The sequence below is a fragment of the Monodelphis domestica genome, chromosome 5, assembly GCF_027887165.1.
Source record: "Monodelphis domestica isolate mMonDom1 chromosome 5, mMonDom1.pri, whole genome shotgun sequence".
Lineage (NCBI taxonomy): Eukaryota > Metazoa > Chordata > Mammalia > Didelphimorphia > Didelphidae > Monodelphis > Monodelphis domestica.
This window is the reverse complement of record NC_077231.1, coordinates 17,527,659-17,542,204: the sequence shown is the minus strand read 5'-3', so window position 1 is coordinate 17,542,204 and position 14,546 is coordinate 17,527,659. Positions and strand designations below refer to the sequence as shown.

Here is a 14,546-nt window from a genome sequence, read left to right as displayed (position 1 = left end):
TCCAGCACCAGAGAGACTAACGATCAACATGATTTGAGTGGAGAGATGCCATTTTTCACTTTAATCTCACACGTGCTTAAGGTATTCATGGAGAGCATGTGTTAGCTTGTAAAGATAGGTTTTTAAATGGACCTCTTTAGAAGTGAACTTAAACTTAAGCTTTAAAGGTACCTGTAGAGAGTGAGCCCTGCAGTAAGATTAGAAAATTCAACTATTTTTTCTGTTTTGCTTTTCTCCTTTTGGTGGATTTTTTTTAAGCTTAGACAATGGGAAATGCTACAGGGTCTCTGAAGATTTCTAACTGAATCCCAAAGGAAAGCCCTTTGTATAAGATTTTGATTTTAGGGATGATGATAAGAATGTTCCTACACAGCAGTGATGGTAGACCTATGGCATGAATGCCAAAATGGCATCAGAGCACTTTCTGTGCTGCCCTCTCTATACCATATTCCCCAGAGTTCATTACTAGAAAGTCAGAGGGACCCTGGCAGAGCTGTTCCCTTCCCCCTCTCCACCATGCCTGATATTTTTTCCTATTTTACCCTCTTCTGCCCAGCAGCTCAATGGGAGCTCACAGGCTCACAGGCAGCAGAGCTGGAGGTGAGCATTTTCTCGGAAACTTGATCTTGGGGGGGCAGGGCACTCAGTCTTTTGGGTGGGTGGGGGAGGTGGGGGCCAGAACTCTATCTCTAAAGGGTTTGCCATTACTGCTGTAGAGCCATGAATGATGAGTAAGGAAGCAATTTGTTTCTGTAAATCTCAGTCAAAATAGGTTTTCTTCTGGCTTAGATACGGTCCACTTAATTATAAGGCATTAAAGGAATTAAAGACATTAGAGATAATAAGAGCAAATAATCCCAAGGAGGTTTTTTTGCCATTTTTGGGGAGGTCATATTTTGGACCATTCTGTCAAGCCAATCTCTATATTCCCCTGCTCCCCCAAATTTTTGGTTGGACCTCCTGAATAAATATTAAAGCCTTATTTCTTTCTGAAGGAAATCTGACCCTCAACAAGAAAGCCTGGCTCCCTCTAGCCCCTCCCACCACAGTTCTAGCATATCTCCTGTCCCTCCTGCCCCCTCCCCTTTTCCTCATCCTTCTCCTCCTTCCCCTCCCCCAGTCACTCCCCTTTCTCATCCTTATTCTCCTCCCTTCCCCCATTGTCCTTCCCCTCCCCTCTTTTCATTTTACTTCTCCCCCATCCTTCCCCCTGCTCCACCCCTTTCACCTTCTTCTCTTCCCATTCCCCCCACAGGTGGTTTGTTCAGTCTCTACTCAGACTTCAGACTTGGTAATGGATACCAAGAAAGCCCCAAATAAAGGCATGTTTCCCTTGAGAGAAGTACCTACACATGATTGTAGAGAAAAATTTAGCAACAACAAGAAATCATGTGCCTTTCAGCTCTAGTGAAATTGATAGATGGCTAGACCACATCCCTTCCTTTAATGTTAAACTCTTGCTTGTAATTACACAGTTTGAAAACAATTTAGGACATTTAATACAAATTGGATTGATGTAATGGATCTCATGTTTACTTTGTTGACAGAAGGAGATAGAGAGGCCATTCTAGCAGCCACTAATAATTCTCAGGATGAGAATGCAAAATAATGGCTTTTATTAGCCCCAAATGGCACCAAAATGTAGCTGAGGACTATCTACAATTAAGTGAAGCCAGGGATGATTTATTAAGGTATAAAGTCTTGTTCCTCAAGATCAGAGAACTGGATAAAATTTGAATATATTAACCAGGAAAAAGATGAAAGGCCAACCTGCTTTTATGAGAGGATTGTAGAATTAGGAGCTAAATAGCTTGGGCTGGATATCTCAAAGCAGACAGATTCTTATATTATTAGAAACCATTTTGTAAATCACTTTTCCTCAGAAATTAGAGAGTATTTTCAGATTTGTCCAAACTGGTCTAGTATGGACATACAGCAGTTAAAGAAAACAGCAATATATGTTTTTTGAAGACTGTGAGAGGGAGGAATGGGAAAGAATAGAAAAAGAGGATTTGAATAAGAAAGGTCACAATAGCAGAAATGAGGCAGTTATTTTAGCCCCTATTTTAACAAATGCAATTGAAGAAATCATGGTCCCTTTGACAGAAACGATAAAGATTTTGGCAGAAACTGATGCAGAGTGAAATAAGCAGAGCCATTAGAACATTGTACACTGTAAAAGCAATATTATACAATGATCAACTGTGAAAGACTTAGCTACTCTCAGCAATACAATGATCCAGGACAATTCTGGAGGACTTATGAAACAGAATGCTCTCCACCTCCAGAGAAAAAATAAGATAAGAAAAATAAAATTATTAATTTTTTTAAAAAAAAGGAAAAAGAAAATATCACCAGAGCAGCAGCTAGGTGGCTCAGGAGACAAAGAACCAGACCTGGAGATGGGAGGTCTGGGTTCAAATCTTGACTCAGAAACTTCCTAGCTCTATCTGAGCAATTTACTTTACCCCCAATTGCCTAGCCCTTACCTATACTTAGATAGCAACTAAGAGTTTTAAGAATTATCACCAGCATTTCTTCTTTGTATAGAATGTATATAATAATGATTTTTGGTTTTGGTCAGGTACTCTTTATCCTACTTTGGAAGGTCAATTTCTTATACTGAGCACTCCTAACATAGAAAGAGGTGAATGAATACATTCTTTGCGTGGTCAAAGGTCAGTCACCCATATCCCTTAGATCACTGGACAGAGGATCTCCTTGTCCCACCTTCTGAGTAATCCCAGCATGCTATCACCACCCAGCCCAGATTCTCATAGCTAAAATATCCTGACTCCTTAGACATTCACCATTCTTTCTTATGAGTTTGTTGTCTGGCTCAAAATTTTTCTCTTCCCAATTAGGAAATTTCATTGCTCCCTCAAAGATCCTAAAGTTATACAATTTTCACAATCTACCTAGTACACCTCAGCTACAACACATCATGTCACCTCCCATAAGCATTTCATTTTCATGATCAAGAACTCTGAATTTCCTTTATCTTTCCATTCCACTCTCCATTATTTCTTTAAAATCTTCTCTTCATCCCCATTATAATCTTTTATCCCACCATCCAACAGAATTATTTCAGGTCAAAACCTCAATCAGTTCAATCACCTCTCCTCTACAGTTGAATTCTTGGTTCACTTAATCCTGTCATCCATCACATCTTGCCAAACAACAGTCTTAGATGGTTCTCACCATTCACCTTCTTAACTTTTACTCATATGCTGCTAAATGGAACTGGAAAAAAGATGAAACTGGTCTCACTTCAAATTTATGCCAGCTTAATAGCATAAATCCCATTCAGACCCTCCCTGAAGAAAGGTGATCCACTGCTCTCTAATCCTTTTCTGCAATTCTTTTCCTTCTCTTTTCCAGTTTACCATATCACTCTCTCTCTACCTTCTCTACTTATGGCCTGTTCTTAACTTTACTGAAAAATTGAGGTTATGCACTGAAAGCTGCCCCTTTTATCTTCTTCCTCATCTGATGTCACTTGGAGATCTTTTCCAACTATCTCCTTCCTCAATTTAATGTCTGCTGAAGATTTGTCATACAAATCTCTCTCTATGTGTACCCTTGATCCTATCGTCTCTTTCCTGTCTTCTTCAGCAATTGTCCCCATTGTTACTATTTTTCTAATATCCAATCTCTTTTAATCTACTGGCTCCTTCTCTGCTCCCTACAGATATGCCTATATCTCTTCCATCCATAAAAATCATCACTTATTCATGCAATGCTTGCCAGTTATTGTCCTAACCTTAGCCTCTCCTCCTCAGTTCAATTCTTTGAAAAAAACTGTCTATATTTGTTGCCTTAAATTATTCTCTTATATTTTTCTTTCCAAAGCCTCATGATATGATCTAATTCCCCTGAAACTGTTCTCTGCATCGTTTCTGGTTATCTCTTAATTGCTAAATCTAATAGTCTCTTCCTCATCCTTAGCCTTCTTGACCAATCTTCAGTATTTGAAACTATTGACAATCTTCTCCTGGATACTTTCTCCTCTGAATTTTCATGATTCTGCTCCCTCTTGGTTCTCTGTCTGCCAGGTCTTTAGTGTCTTTTTCATCTAATGACAAGTATTTTCATCTATTGACAAATCATTAACCACAGGAATTTCCCAAGACCCTGAACCCTCTTCTTTTTCCCCCCTCTTCTTTCTCACTTGGTGATCTTATCACTTCCCAAGGATTCAATGACATTCTTTATGCAAACGATTCTCAGATGTATTTATTCAGGCTCACTATCTCTCCTGTTCTACCACATTTTTCAAACTAGATGTCAGCCCTGGTGTTTGATTCCTTCTCTCTTACATGTCACATAGTCAATCAGTTACCAAATCTTGTAATTTCTCTCTTTTTTTCACTTATGTTCTTTCTCCCCACAAACACAACTAGTATCCTAATTCAGAATCTCATCACTTAGTCCCTGGGCTATTATAAGAGTCTTCAAATTGCTCTCACATCCTAGTTTATCTTTCAATCAATTGCCAAAATGATTTTCCCATGGTGTATAGGTCTGATCATTTCAATCTATCCATGACACTGCTCAATAAAGTTCAGGGATTCCCTATTATTTCCAGGGTCTTTTGATATTTAAATAGTCATATCCTGGCCTTTTCCTTTCTTTCTAGTCTTTTTATACTCTTTTCTCTTCTACTCATTCTATGAACTAGACATACTAGCCTACTTGTTACCCCCTCATTCATGTACTCCATCTTCCATCTGCTGCCTTTGTGCTGTTTTCCTCCCAAACTTTGACTTTTCAAATCTCTGAACTCTTTGAAGATTCAGCTCAAGTGCACAGCTGCTAGTGACATCCCCTATGTAGTTGCCTTCTATATGCATATATATATATATAAATATACATATTAACACATAGATATATGTATGTATGTCTCCCCATTAGTGTGTATGTTCCTAAACGTAGAGACTGATTTACTTTTCTTTGTATTTTAAGTATTTCAGGACTGTGTCTGGCACATAGTAAGCCCATTATAAATAATTTTTGATTGACTAATAATGCATGATTGATTTTTATTGAAGTGTGTCAAGTAGGATTAGCAACAGAATAATGTCTATGACATGTGTGTATAGACCAATGGACACTCACCAACACATGTGATCCAGGCCTCCTCTCTTGCACTGCAGGGTCTCTTCTCCCATGGATCTGATGGACACTGCCAAAGGGAGGTAGCTCCATTAGGACACTGGACACCACTGACCCACATGGTTCTGGAACTTGCCTTGTCTGTAGGAGCAGGGTCAAAAGTCCCATTGTCTCCACAGTCTAACTGCCTGCAGACTATTCCCACGGTGACTGCAGTCATGTTATGTCTGCCAATGCTGCCCCAGGTCCCATTGTAGAAGACTTCCAGTCGTCCTGCACAGGCCTGGGTGTTGGATGCGCTGAATAGCCTCAGAGACATGACCTCTACAGAGAAAGGCAGTTAAGTTCCTTGGTGCATGAAATATCAGAAGATTCCCTCCCTCCACTCCAATGGGACCCAGAGGATAGGTTCCTCCCAGCCTCCTTTCGAGAATAAACATGGTAGGATTGCAGGAGGGGTCAGCAAGGCCATGATAGCACTAGAACCACATCCTTCTCCCTGGGGTCCTCAGTGTCTATTGTGACCTGGGTTAATGTGCACATAGAAGTCACTAGCTAAAGGGGCCTCTTGTGTCTTTCATGGAAACCAAAGTCAGCTCTGCTCAAATTGTGATAGCAATAAACTACATATATATGAAAAACAAAACAGACCGCCTTTTCATTTGCTATTGACATGGAAAAACTTGTGTGCATATGACAAGTCAGAGTCTTACTAAAACATAGAAAGTACGTGAATTATGAAAAGGCACCTTTACAAAATAGAAGCGGCAATTCCTCCCCACCACTCACATGCCTAAACCCCCCACAAAACTCTAGGAACTGTTGTACTCGCCCAATCCCTTTCCTTATGGCTATGCTTGTAATTGGCAGAATATTGATGCCTAATCAGTGATAAAGTTCTGCAGCAAATTCACCAGAAAAGTTAAGACAAATAGAAACTAGAGTTTTGTGGAGGGTTTAGGCCTAGCTCTCTATCCACTGAGCCACTTGGCTGTACCCTTTACTTTTCCTCTAAACACCATAAATCAGCAGAAGAAGAAACTTCCTGGATCTGGACCTCTCTATAAAAGACTTGAGAGAGCTAGTTGTAATAGGATGTGGTTGATTACAGCTCCTTGGAAAAGGCTGATTATATCTCCATAGGGAGGAGAGACCTGTGTTACCTTAACAGTAATACCCTCCCCTACAATCATGCGATATAATATCTTGCTCTTTCTTGGTAATTTATAAAAAAATGTGTGCATTATCTTTTAAAAATGTGGGACCTCACTTTTCAACAAAACTTTTGTAGTCCAGCCCACTGTCCACTTTTACAAAAAGATGATACAAAATTCAGGTGTATATTGACATTGTTAGGAGGATTTGGTATTTTGTCCTATTATTTTTCTACCTCTTCATCTTCTGCAACTGATTTTCGTGTATAGAGTTGAATGTCTTCGTCTGGGTCAGTTTGCTTACATTCAGATCCCTGCATACTCTTCTAACCTTCTGGCACTGGACAAAGGCCATTCTAACCATTCCCTTAAATAGGAGTGGACTTTCTACTTCACTACAGCTTCTTTTATGTCTTCTTATTGGGCTTTCTAGCGAGAATGTCAATGTGGATGGATGAATTTTCCAAGAATGTTTGGAGTCTTTGGTTATTAGACAAAAGCCTTACATTTGGTTGTCATGATGCAGTTGAGATGGATAGTCTGCTGACTTGTAATTCTGAGCATCCTCTGGTCCCTTTCCTTATTATTCTGCACCATCCCTGAAGAAGCTAATGGGGTCTTGAAAAAGCTATAAACCGTCAACTAGAAAAGAGCTTGTATGCACAAATCTCTCTGGTTTCCTAAGTTGAAAAAACAGAAGTAACCACTACTGGGTTTATATCCCAAAGACATAAAAAGTAGGTGGAGACCTTATTGTGGGGAGAACTTAGAGTTCTTTTTATCATAGCAAAGAATTGGAAATTGAAGGAATGCTTATCAATTGAAGAATGGCTGAACAAATTGTAATAGAATAGTGCTTTAAGAAATGACAAGTAGGACAATTTCAGAGAAATCTGGAAAGACTTACATGAACTGATGCAACATGATGTGAGGAAAACCATAGCAATATTTTTTGATGAACAACTATGAGTAGCCTAGTTATTCTCAGCAATAGGGATCCAAGTAAAACCCCAGAAACTTGATGAAAAATGCCATTTGTCCTCAGAGAAAGAACTAATGGAGTCTGAATGTAGATTGAAATGATTATATTTCACTTCTTGATTTCCGTTTGAGATCACTTCCACAAAATGGAATGTTTACATGACTGAACATATAAAATCTAGATCAAATGGCTTATGGCCTCAGGGAAGAAGGGTTGGAAGGAGGGAGAAAATTTAGAACTCAAACATTTCAAAAATGAATGTTAAAAATCGTTTTTACATGTAATTGGGGGGAAATAAAATATTTTTTTAACAGGAAGAAACCCCCAAAGTAAATAATTTAGTTGTCTGTTCTTTCTTTTTCCCATCTTTATAGGATTGCTATAATCAACCTTTGGTTTCACTCACATCTTAGCTCACTATGTACTCTAATGATTTTCTATTTGTACAAAAATGCTTTGGCATCCTGGGCTTTTATAAAGCACATTCTTCAAATATGATTCAAGCTAGTGACCCTGTGCCACTGCACAATTTGAGGACCACTCAGACAATGCCCCTGTCTGGGCAGCCCTATTCTGAGCCATATCCAACAGCTTTTCTCAGGTGTTTTTCTCTCACTTGCCTTCATCCTTTTTCAGTCCTTTGCCATTTAATTGGATATTCAGTAGGTATATTCAGAACAAACCTGAGCAAAGAACTCCTGCATCTTCCTTGTGCCTGCATTCATGTTGACCCCAGGCACTTGACGGACACTGCCACATCTTGGATTCATTCCCAGAGCAGTTCATATCATCCAGCCAAATGGGCCCAGTTCCAGCTCCGAAGTAAGCAGAGACGGTGGCATTGATGGCCGCTCCACAACTGAGCTGTCTGCACACCACCTGAGCATCATTTAGGTCCCAAGAGTCATCACATATAGTGCCCCAGGCACCCTCATGGTAGACCTCAACTCTTCCAGCACAGCGATCTCCCCCATTCACAAGGTTGATCTGTCTCAGCTCTACAGGGAGAAATCATCGTTAATAAGTTATCCAATCCAAAGCTTCATTAAGTGGTGACATTTCACAAGGCATTATGATTTGTGCTGATAAAAGGAGAAAAAAAAAACCCTGCCTTACAAGAGTTTCTTCTACTGTGGGAAATAAAGCAGACAAAGTGAGAATAAAAGGAGAGAGCACTAACAACAGAGTCTCAGAAATTAGGGGTCTTTTTATCACAAAATTATAATTATATAGATTGTATAAGGTGTAGGTGATGAGTAAGAGCATTCCAGGTTGGAGCCAGCATGGAGCCCAGGAAGAGAAGTGTGAAAGGAAATATATGGATGGTAGGCAGGACCTGGAAGGGCCAGAAGGACTTAGTCTGAAGTCAAGCTGACGTGTTTGTGTTTTATCCCAGAGCTCACTGGGCTTTTGATCAGGGAAGTGAAATGGTAAGGTCTGTGCTTTAAGAAGATGATTTTGGCAGTGGAGATGGGGATGTGCTGGAGAGGAAAAAGATGGGAACTTATGATGTCAATATGCTGCAGTCCAAGTAAAGGTGACTGTTCGAAGTGAAAAGAAGAGGACAGAGGGGAGCAAATGTAAAGCCTGAAGATTGTATAATTAGAAAAATTTGGACTCCATCTCCCAGAATTCTTTTGTTGTCCCGAGAATCCTTTTCCCTTTCTGTTTACATGTGTTCTTGTGTTCTTGTATATGAGTTTTTGTAATTCCTCCCTCTCTCTTTTTTTCCCCACGTGTGAGGCTGGATGAGCTCTCTCTGTTTCTCTAGCCTTTTTACTTCAAGTTATATTTTAATAAACTTTCTAAATATAATACTTGGAGTAGTGGATATTAATTTTTAAAATCTACAAGATTCAACAACAGTTTGGATCTGTAGGGAATCGGGGGTAGGGAATGGGAGAAGACTGAAAAGAGGATGAGGTTGAGGTTGAGAGCCAAAGGTGTTTATGAACATTGGCTGCACTTACAAAGACTGAAAAGACTTTCTTGGGGTTCCTCGAAGTTCTCACCTGAGCATAAAGGTGGCTGAGGCTGAACACCTTGACATAGGAGTTGTGCATCCCATGGGTTTCCTGCAAACACAAATTTGCTCAATTCCTCTTGCACATAGATCAGGGGCATGTGAGTACGTGTGTACATGTGTGCAAGTGTGTGAGGGGGGGGATGTGTGTATAGAGCTAGATGGCGTGGCTGGATGAGATCTAGAAAGAGGCCCAGTCCCAGAATGCAAGTCCTTGTCCTCTGGGGCTTCCCAATTTGTACATTGACCTAGGTGGGGAAGGAAAGGGACAAGCTGACCAAAGTTCTGTAGAACTCTTTGACCACAGTCTTCTCATATTTGCCTGCTCTCAGACTTTCCCCCTGTCCAAGGGCCCTAAATTAGAACTCTCTTCTCTTACCTGAGCACTTCACAAAAGCAATATTTGTGGGAGAACAAAGTGAGGCTCCCAAGACAGTCATTGGACAAGTCTCCAGATGGGACTCAGTCCCTGAGCAGTGAAATCTATGCCCCCAGACAGGGCCTCTTGTTTCTCTAAAATGCACTCCTGTAGAGACTGAGACAGCAATTCCACAGTCAAGCTGCTTGCAGAGAACATTGGCATTGGCCAGACCCCAATGGGAGCCACAGAGGGTTCCCCAGACATCTTGGACCTGGATCTCAACTCGCCCTTCACAGCTGGAGTTGCCGTCCACCAGCCGGAAGTCTGTGTACCCTAGGGAGGAGATAGAACCTTAGAGCAGAGACCACAACTCTGAAGCTGAGGGTAGAGGGCCAGGGCATTTGTTTATTGACTCTTACTTGAGCAGATCAGGCCAATGGTCATGTCAGAGTTGCACTTCCTGCTGTGTATGGGCACTGTGGGGCACAATGCGATATGAGACTCGTTGCCTTTACACCGCAACTCCTTGGTCAGGATCTGGCCATCTCCTCCTTCTCCAAAGTGAATACCTTCCAGGATGGAGACAGGCGTGCCACATTGCAGCTCCTGGCACAACACACTGGCCATCTGCAGAGGAAAGTCAGGACTACAGACAGAGACCCAGCTGCCTTGGTGCTTCACTTCCACTCTTCCTGAGCAGGGAAAATCCCCTCCACTTAGTCGAGGCTGCATGTGGCCTGTGAGGTAAGAAATACCAGTAAAGACCTCAGTTCCTTTTATACTTTGTTTGTTGGCTTCTGACCTAAACCAGTGAAAAGGCCAGGAAGTTCTCTCTCCACTCGTCCCCAGACCATTATTAGATGCAGCTACCCTGGTACAATGCCTCTGAGAGCCAGTGGATCCTGGCCATTCTATATACATTTATTGAACACCTGTTGCCTTCAAGACATTGTGGAGAACACATGATGTGGGACCTTAAGGTGCTGACACCAATTGTACCCAAAAGACAGCTTCCAGCATGAGAAACTTCTTAGAATGGAAGAATAGATAGAAAAATATACTAATTGTCTGTTTCCAAGTGGGTAAATTATGAATTACTTTTCCCTTCTTCAAAGGTATGCCACATGCTGATCCTAGACTATATTTTAATTGTAACAGGTATCATAATGAATGTCAGCATTGGTTTGCATATGATATCTCACTTGATCCTTCCAGGAACTCTGTGTAATAGGAGATATTATCACTGGTGTTTTATAGATGATGACACTGAGGCTGAGGAGTGAATTACTTGTGGGTATCACATAGCTGTGATATCCAAGGTTGGGGTGTGAACACAGTTTTCCCTCACTCCAAAGCCAATCCACCAGGGAGTGATCTTTGAGGGGGTCCATCCACCAACTTTCAGTTGCCAAGGCAATTAGTAGGATTTAGATATTTGGGAACTAAGCCAAGTTCTTGGTCCAAAATGGGACTTCTTGGCTGCCGTGCCTCATTGGAAAGTGATCAGTGAATCTTTGGCATGATGGCCAGCACATGTGACTTGTATGTCTTCTTCCTCTTATCCTTTGGAGACAGATGGTTTCTACATTTATCATGTTTATATACACCTTGGTAATAACAATAATCATGATAATGGACATTTAAGTAGCATTTGAAGTTGGATGAGTCCTCTAAATATAGGTGCTCTCGCTAGAACCTTAGAACAATTTTAAGCAAATGGTACTACAGAAGTAACATGGCTATATTTCCATCTACCCATCTCTTGTCATTTTCCCTTCATTTTTAAAGAGGACTAGTCACATCATAGAGTGATGTCTTGGCCCAAGAGTGAATTGGATCAGAACAAGCCAGAGATGCACAAGGTCTTCAGCCTCACTCCCTCTTCCAGAGTCAACAAAGACAAAAGTCAAGACAACTGATATTGGCTCAGGATGCGGTAGATAACCGTGGCTTCTTCAGTGTCTGACTAAGCTACAGCACTTGCTTTAGCTGCCTTCATGGATATTTGATTAAATTGTTCTCATCTGCCCATTCTGATGGGGGAAGTCTCACTAATGAGCTTGAGAACTGTAAGTTACTCTCAACTTGATCTAGACTGACTGCTGAGACTACTGGAGTGTGGCCATTGGGCATTCCATTGCTTTCTTGGAGCCACAGGTGAGAACTGGAGTATGTGGAGTGTTCAAGGAGGACTAGTATTTTTGGTGTGAGTGCTGCAAGACCCTTTTCAGGACTGAATATTCATCCACCTTTTATGTCTACCTTTCACCTAACTCGCACCTGTGACTCACTCACTCACTCCCTCTCTTTATCTACATATTTCTCTGTCTGGTTTTGAGATATCCTCTACCCAGATAGCTTTGATACTTCTTTGTTTTTCCACATACCACCATATTCTCTTATTTTGTGCTAGCTTAACTAAATGCTTTATCTATGCACCCACCAGGCTATACAGAACAAATAAATGAAGATGTGCCATTGCTAAGTGTCAAGAGCTTTGTGAACATACTGCAAACAGGTCTGTTCAATATCAAGTTAAGCAAGTGACCCTTTAGAGACTAGACATACCTCTGAGACAAGGGATGATCACTTCTTCCTCTACTGAGAATCCAAAAAAAGTGGCTAGCAAAGAGAATCAAATACACCAGCCTTGAACTGAAGGGTGCAGGAGCCCTGGGTTGCATATTCCTGGGCTATATCAGGGTCTAATATTCTGAGGCCCAGGGTTACTTCAATATTCTTTTTCTAGCATCTCTGTTAAATGAGACAATCCTTGTGATGACTGTATCAAGAAGTTCCTGCTTCCCAAACCTGAAAGAACCTGGACCTATCCCCTGAAACAATTTTATTCTGCTTGCGATGACTCCTCTACCTCATTGATGAAATTGTTCTATCTAAGACTCAGAACCAATGGAGGTGGAAAGAATTGTTCTGTGGTCATCAGCTCAATGTACTTCCCAATTAGTTCCCCAAGTATTTATCAAGCACATGAGCCCCTGTCTTTCCTCTGACTTGCTAGACACTGTAGATAGAAATTCTAAAGATCTGCATGAATCATCGAGTTGGTCCAAGTGTTCAATGATTACTGCATGAAATGGAACAAGTACTATCCACCTGTTATTGGCACTTATGGAGTAAACTTTGAAACATACCTGAAAGAGCTGCATTAGAAGCACTGACCAGAAAACACAGAATATCGTTGTAGAAGACCCCAACATCAGAGCTGGGACCCAACATCACTGACAATGGGTATGGAAGACTGGAAAATGAGGGTGGTGTTGGGAAGTTCATACCAGAAGTCTTGATACTTCTATTTTGGGGGATCCTTCCTGTACGTCTGTGCACCTGAGTACCCCCAGCCTCCCTTTCTGGGGAAGGGTGATATTGGGGATGGTCTATTCCTCTGGGTGAGGCAAAGACTGAAGCATGCACAGAGTAATGTCATGTCTTGACATATTGGTGCTAAATCTTGTTCACTGCAAAAACTTTTCAAAGATTAAATAGTGCAAACATAGCTCCTTCCTCCTCATGCTAAGGGCAGGTGAGAGAGGGAAGAAAAGGCCAGCTTGGCATGGACGGCCTTATCCTGGGAGGAAGAGACTAGGGTTTGTAATTTGAGCCCAATTTGGTCCCAGAGGCCCAAGACTGTGTGGTCCTGGGACCAGGAACCCAGAGATGAGCTATTCAGGAAGGGGCCAATGGATGGGCAATTCTCAAAGAAGGGTCTTGAGCTCTGTTCCCCTAGCAAAGGATCCTGCTACTGATTGTAACCTTAGGAGTCAGATTCCTACCATGGGGATGATCTCTGGTATTGAGACTCACCTGAACAGATGACAGCAGCTTTTTCATCCTCATGACAGAAACTCTTTCCCCATTCCCAATTCCCACAATCCCAAAAAGATTCCTCTTTTCCAAAGCATTTGGTTCCTTTGATCCAGACATGCTTAGAGATGTCTCCAAAGCTGTGCTCCATGGGGATGCTGACAGCAACTCCACAGCCTAGCTGCCTGCAAACCATGGTGGCTTCTTTCAGTGACCAGCTGCTTCTGCACACGACTCCCGCCTCCTCATGGACTCTTACCTCCACTATCCCTGCACACTGGCTGCTTCCCCCAAGAAGCCTCAGCTCCAGGGCAGATGAATCTGTAAAAGAGACAGGAATTTCAGTCATAGGTGAGCCAGGAGACATGATTTGATTTCTGCTGGCCCCAAGAATAATTTTGGGTGAGCATATGTAGCTCAGATAATTTTTAATAAGTAACACAGTTGTCTTCCTTAACTTTTCTAAAGCACTCTGTACTCTATACCCTTTCTTCGGTATACCACAAAGGCAAAGAGGGTTCCAATGCATCTTCCTTCCTTTCATATCAATGACTCCACCCTTTACCCTTATGTTTTACATTTTTGCCCTTTGCTAGTTTCCCTGCTATGCTAATCGTTGAGCAACAATAGAAAAGGCCTTACTCTACTAGTCTAAGATCAATCATTAGTAAGTTTACTCTTCCTCTAAGACCCAGAATGACTGCTCTCCAATTTTCTGTTTCTTATATATGTACTATATTCCTATTATATGTAATAACATATTCTTATATATTGTACTAGCAGATATTCCAGAGAGTAGTTTACTGCTTTTCTCCTTAAGGTATGAGAGGGAACCCTTAGTAGATGGGCTGCTTTCTAGTAATATCATTCATGAGCCTCCACTGGGAGTTTTTAGTAATGAGTATTTACTAGTGGGGTACAGTCAATTGGTACAAAAACATCTTCCCCCAAAGCCTATGACACACTCTCCTAAAAAAACATATAGTGCAGGAGAAATTGGACTCGAATAAGAAAGCAATTAGAAGGGTAGCTCTTCCTACCCATCATGTAGTCCTTATGAAATTTCCTTTAGATATCACTGTATAAAAT

At 41.3% G+C, this 14,546-nt stretch overlaps 1 protein-coding gene across 1 annotated transcript in view; it reads right to left on the bottom strand.

The window, feature by feature from the left end:
* Positions 1–14,546, bottom strand: part of CD163 (CD163 molecule) — a 62,361-nt gene that overhangs the window by 21,191 nt on the left and 26,624 nt on the right. The window contains exons 6-11 of the mRNA XM_007502834.3: positions 13,458–13,778; positions 10,055–10,372; positions 9,654–9,968; positions 9,264–9,326; positions 7,935–8,249; positions 5,119–5,439 (exon numbers count right to left, since the gene is read on the bottom strand). Of these exons, the coding sequence (XP_007502896.1) occupies positions 5,119–5,439; positions 7,935–8,249; positions 9,264–9,326; positions 9,654–9,968; positions 10,055–10,372; positions 13,458–13,778 (1,653 nt within the window). The remainder of the gene's footprint in view (positions 1–5,118; positions 5,440–7,934; positions 8,250–9,263; positions 9,327–9,653; positions 9,969–10,054; positions 10,373–13,457; positions 13,779–14,546) is intronic.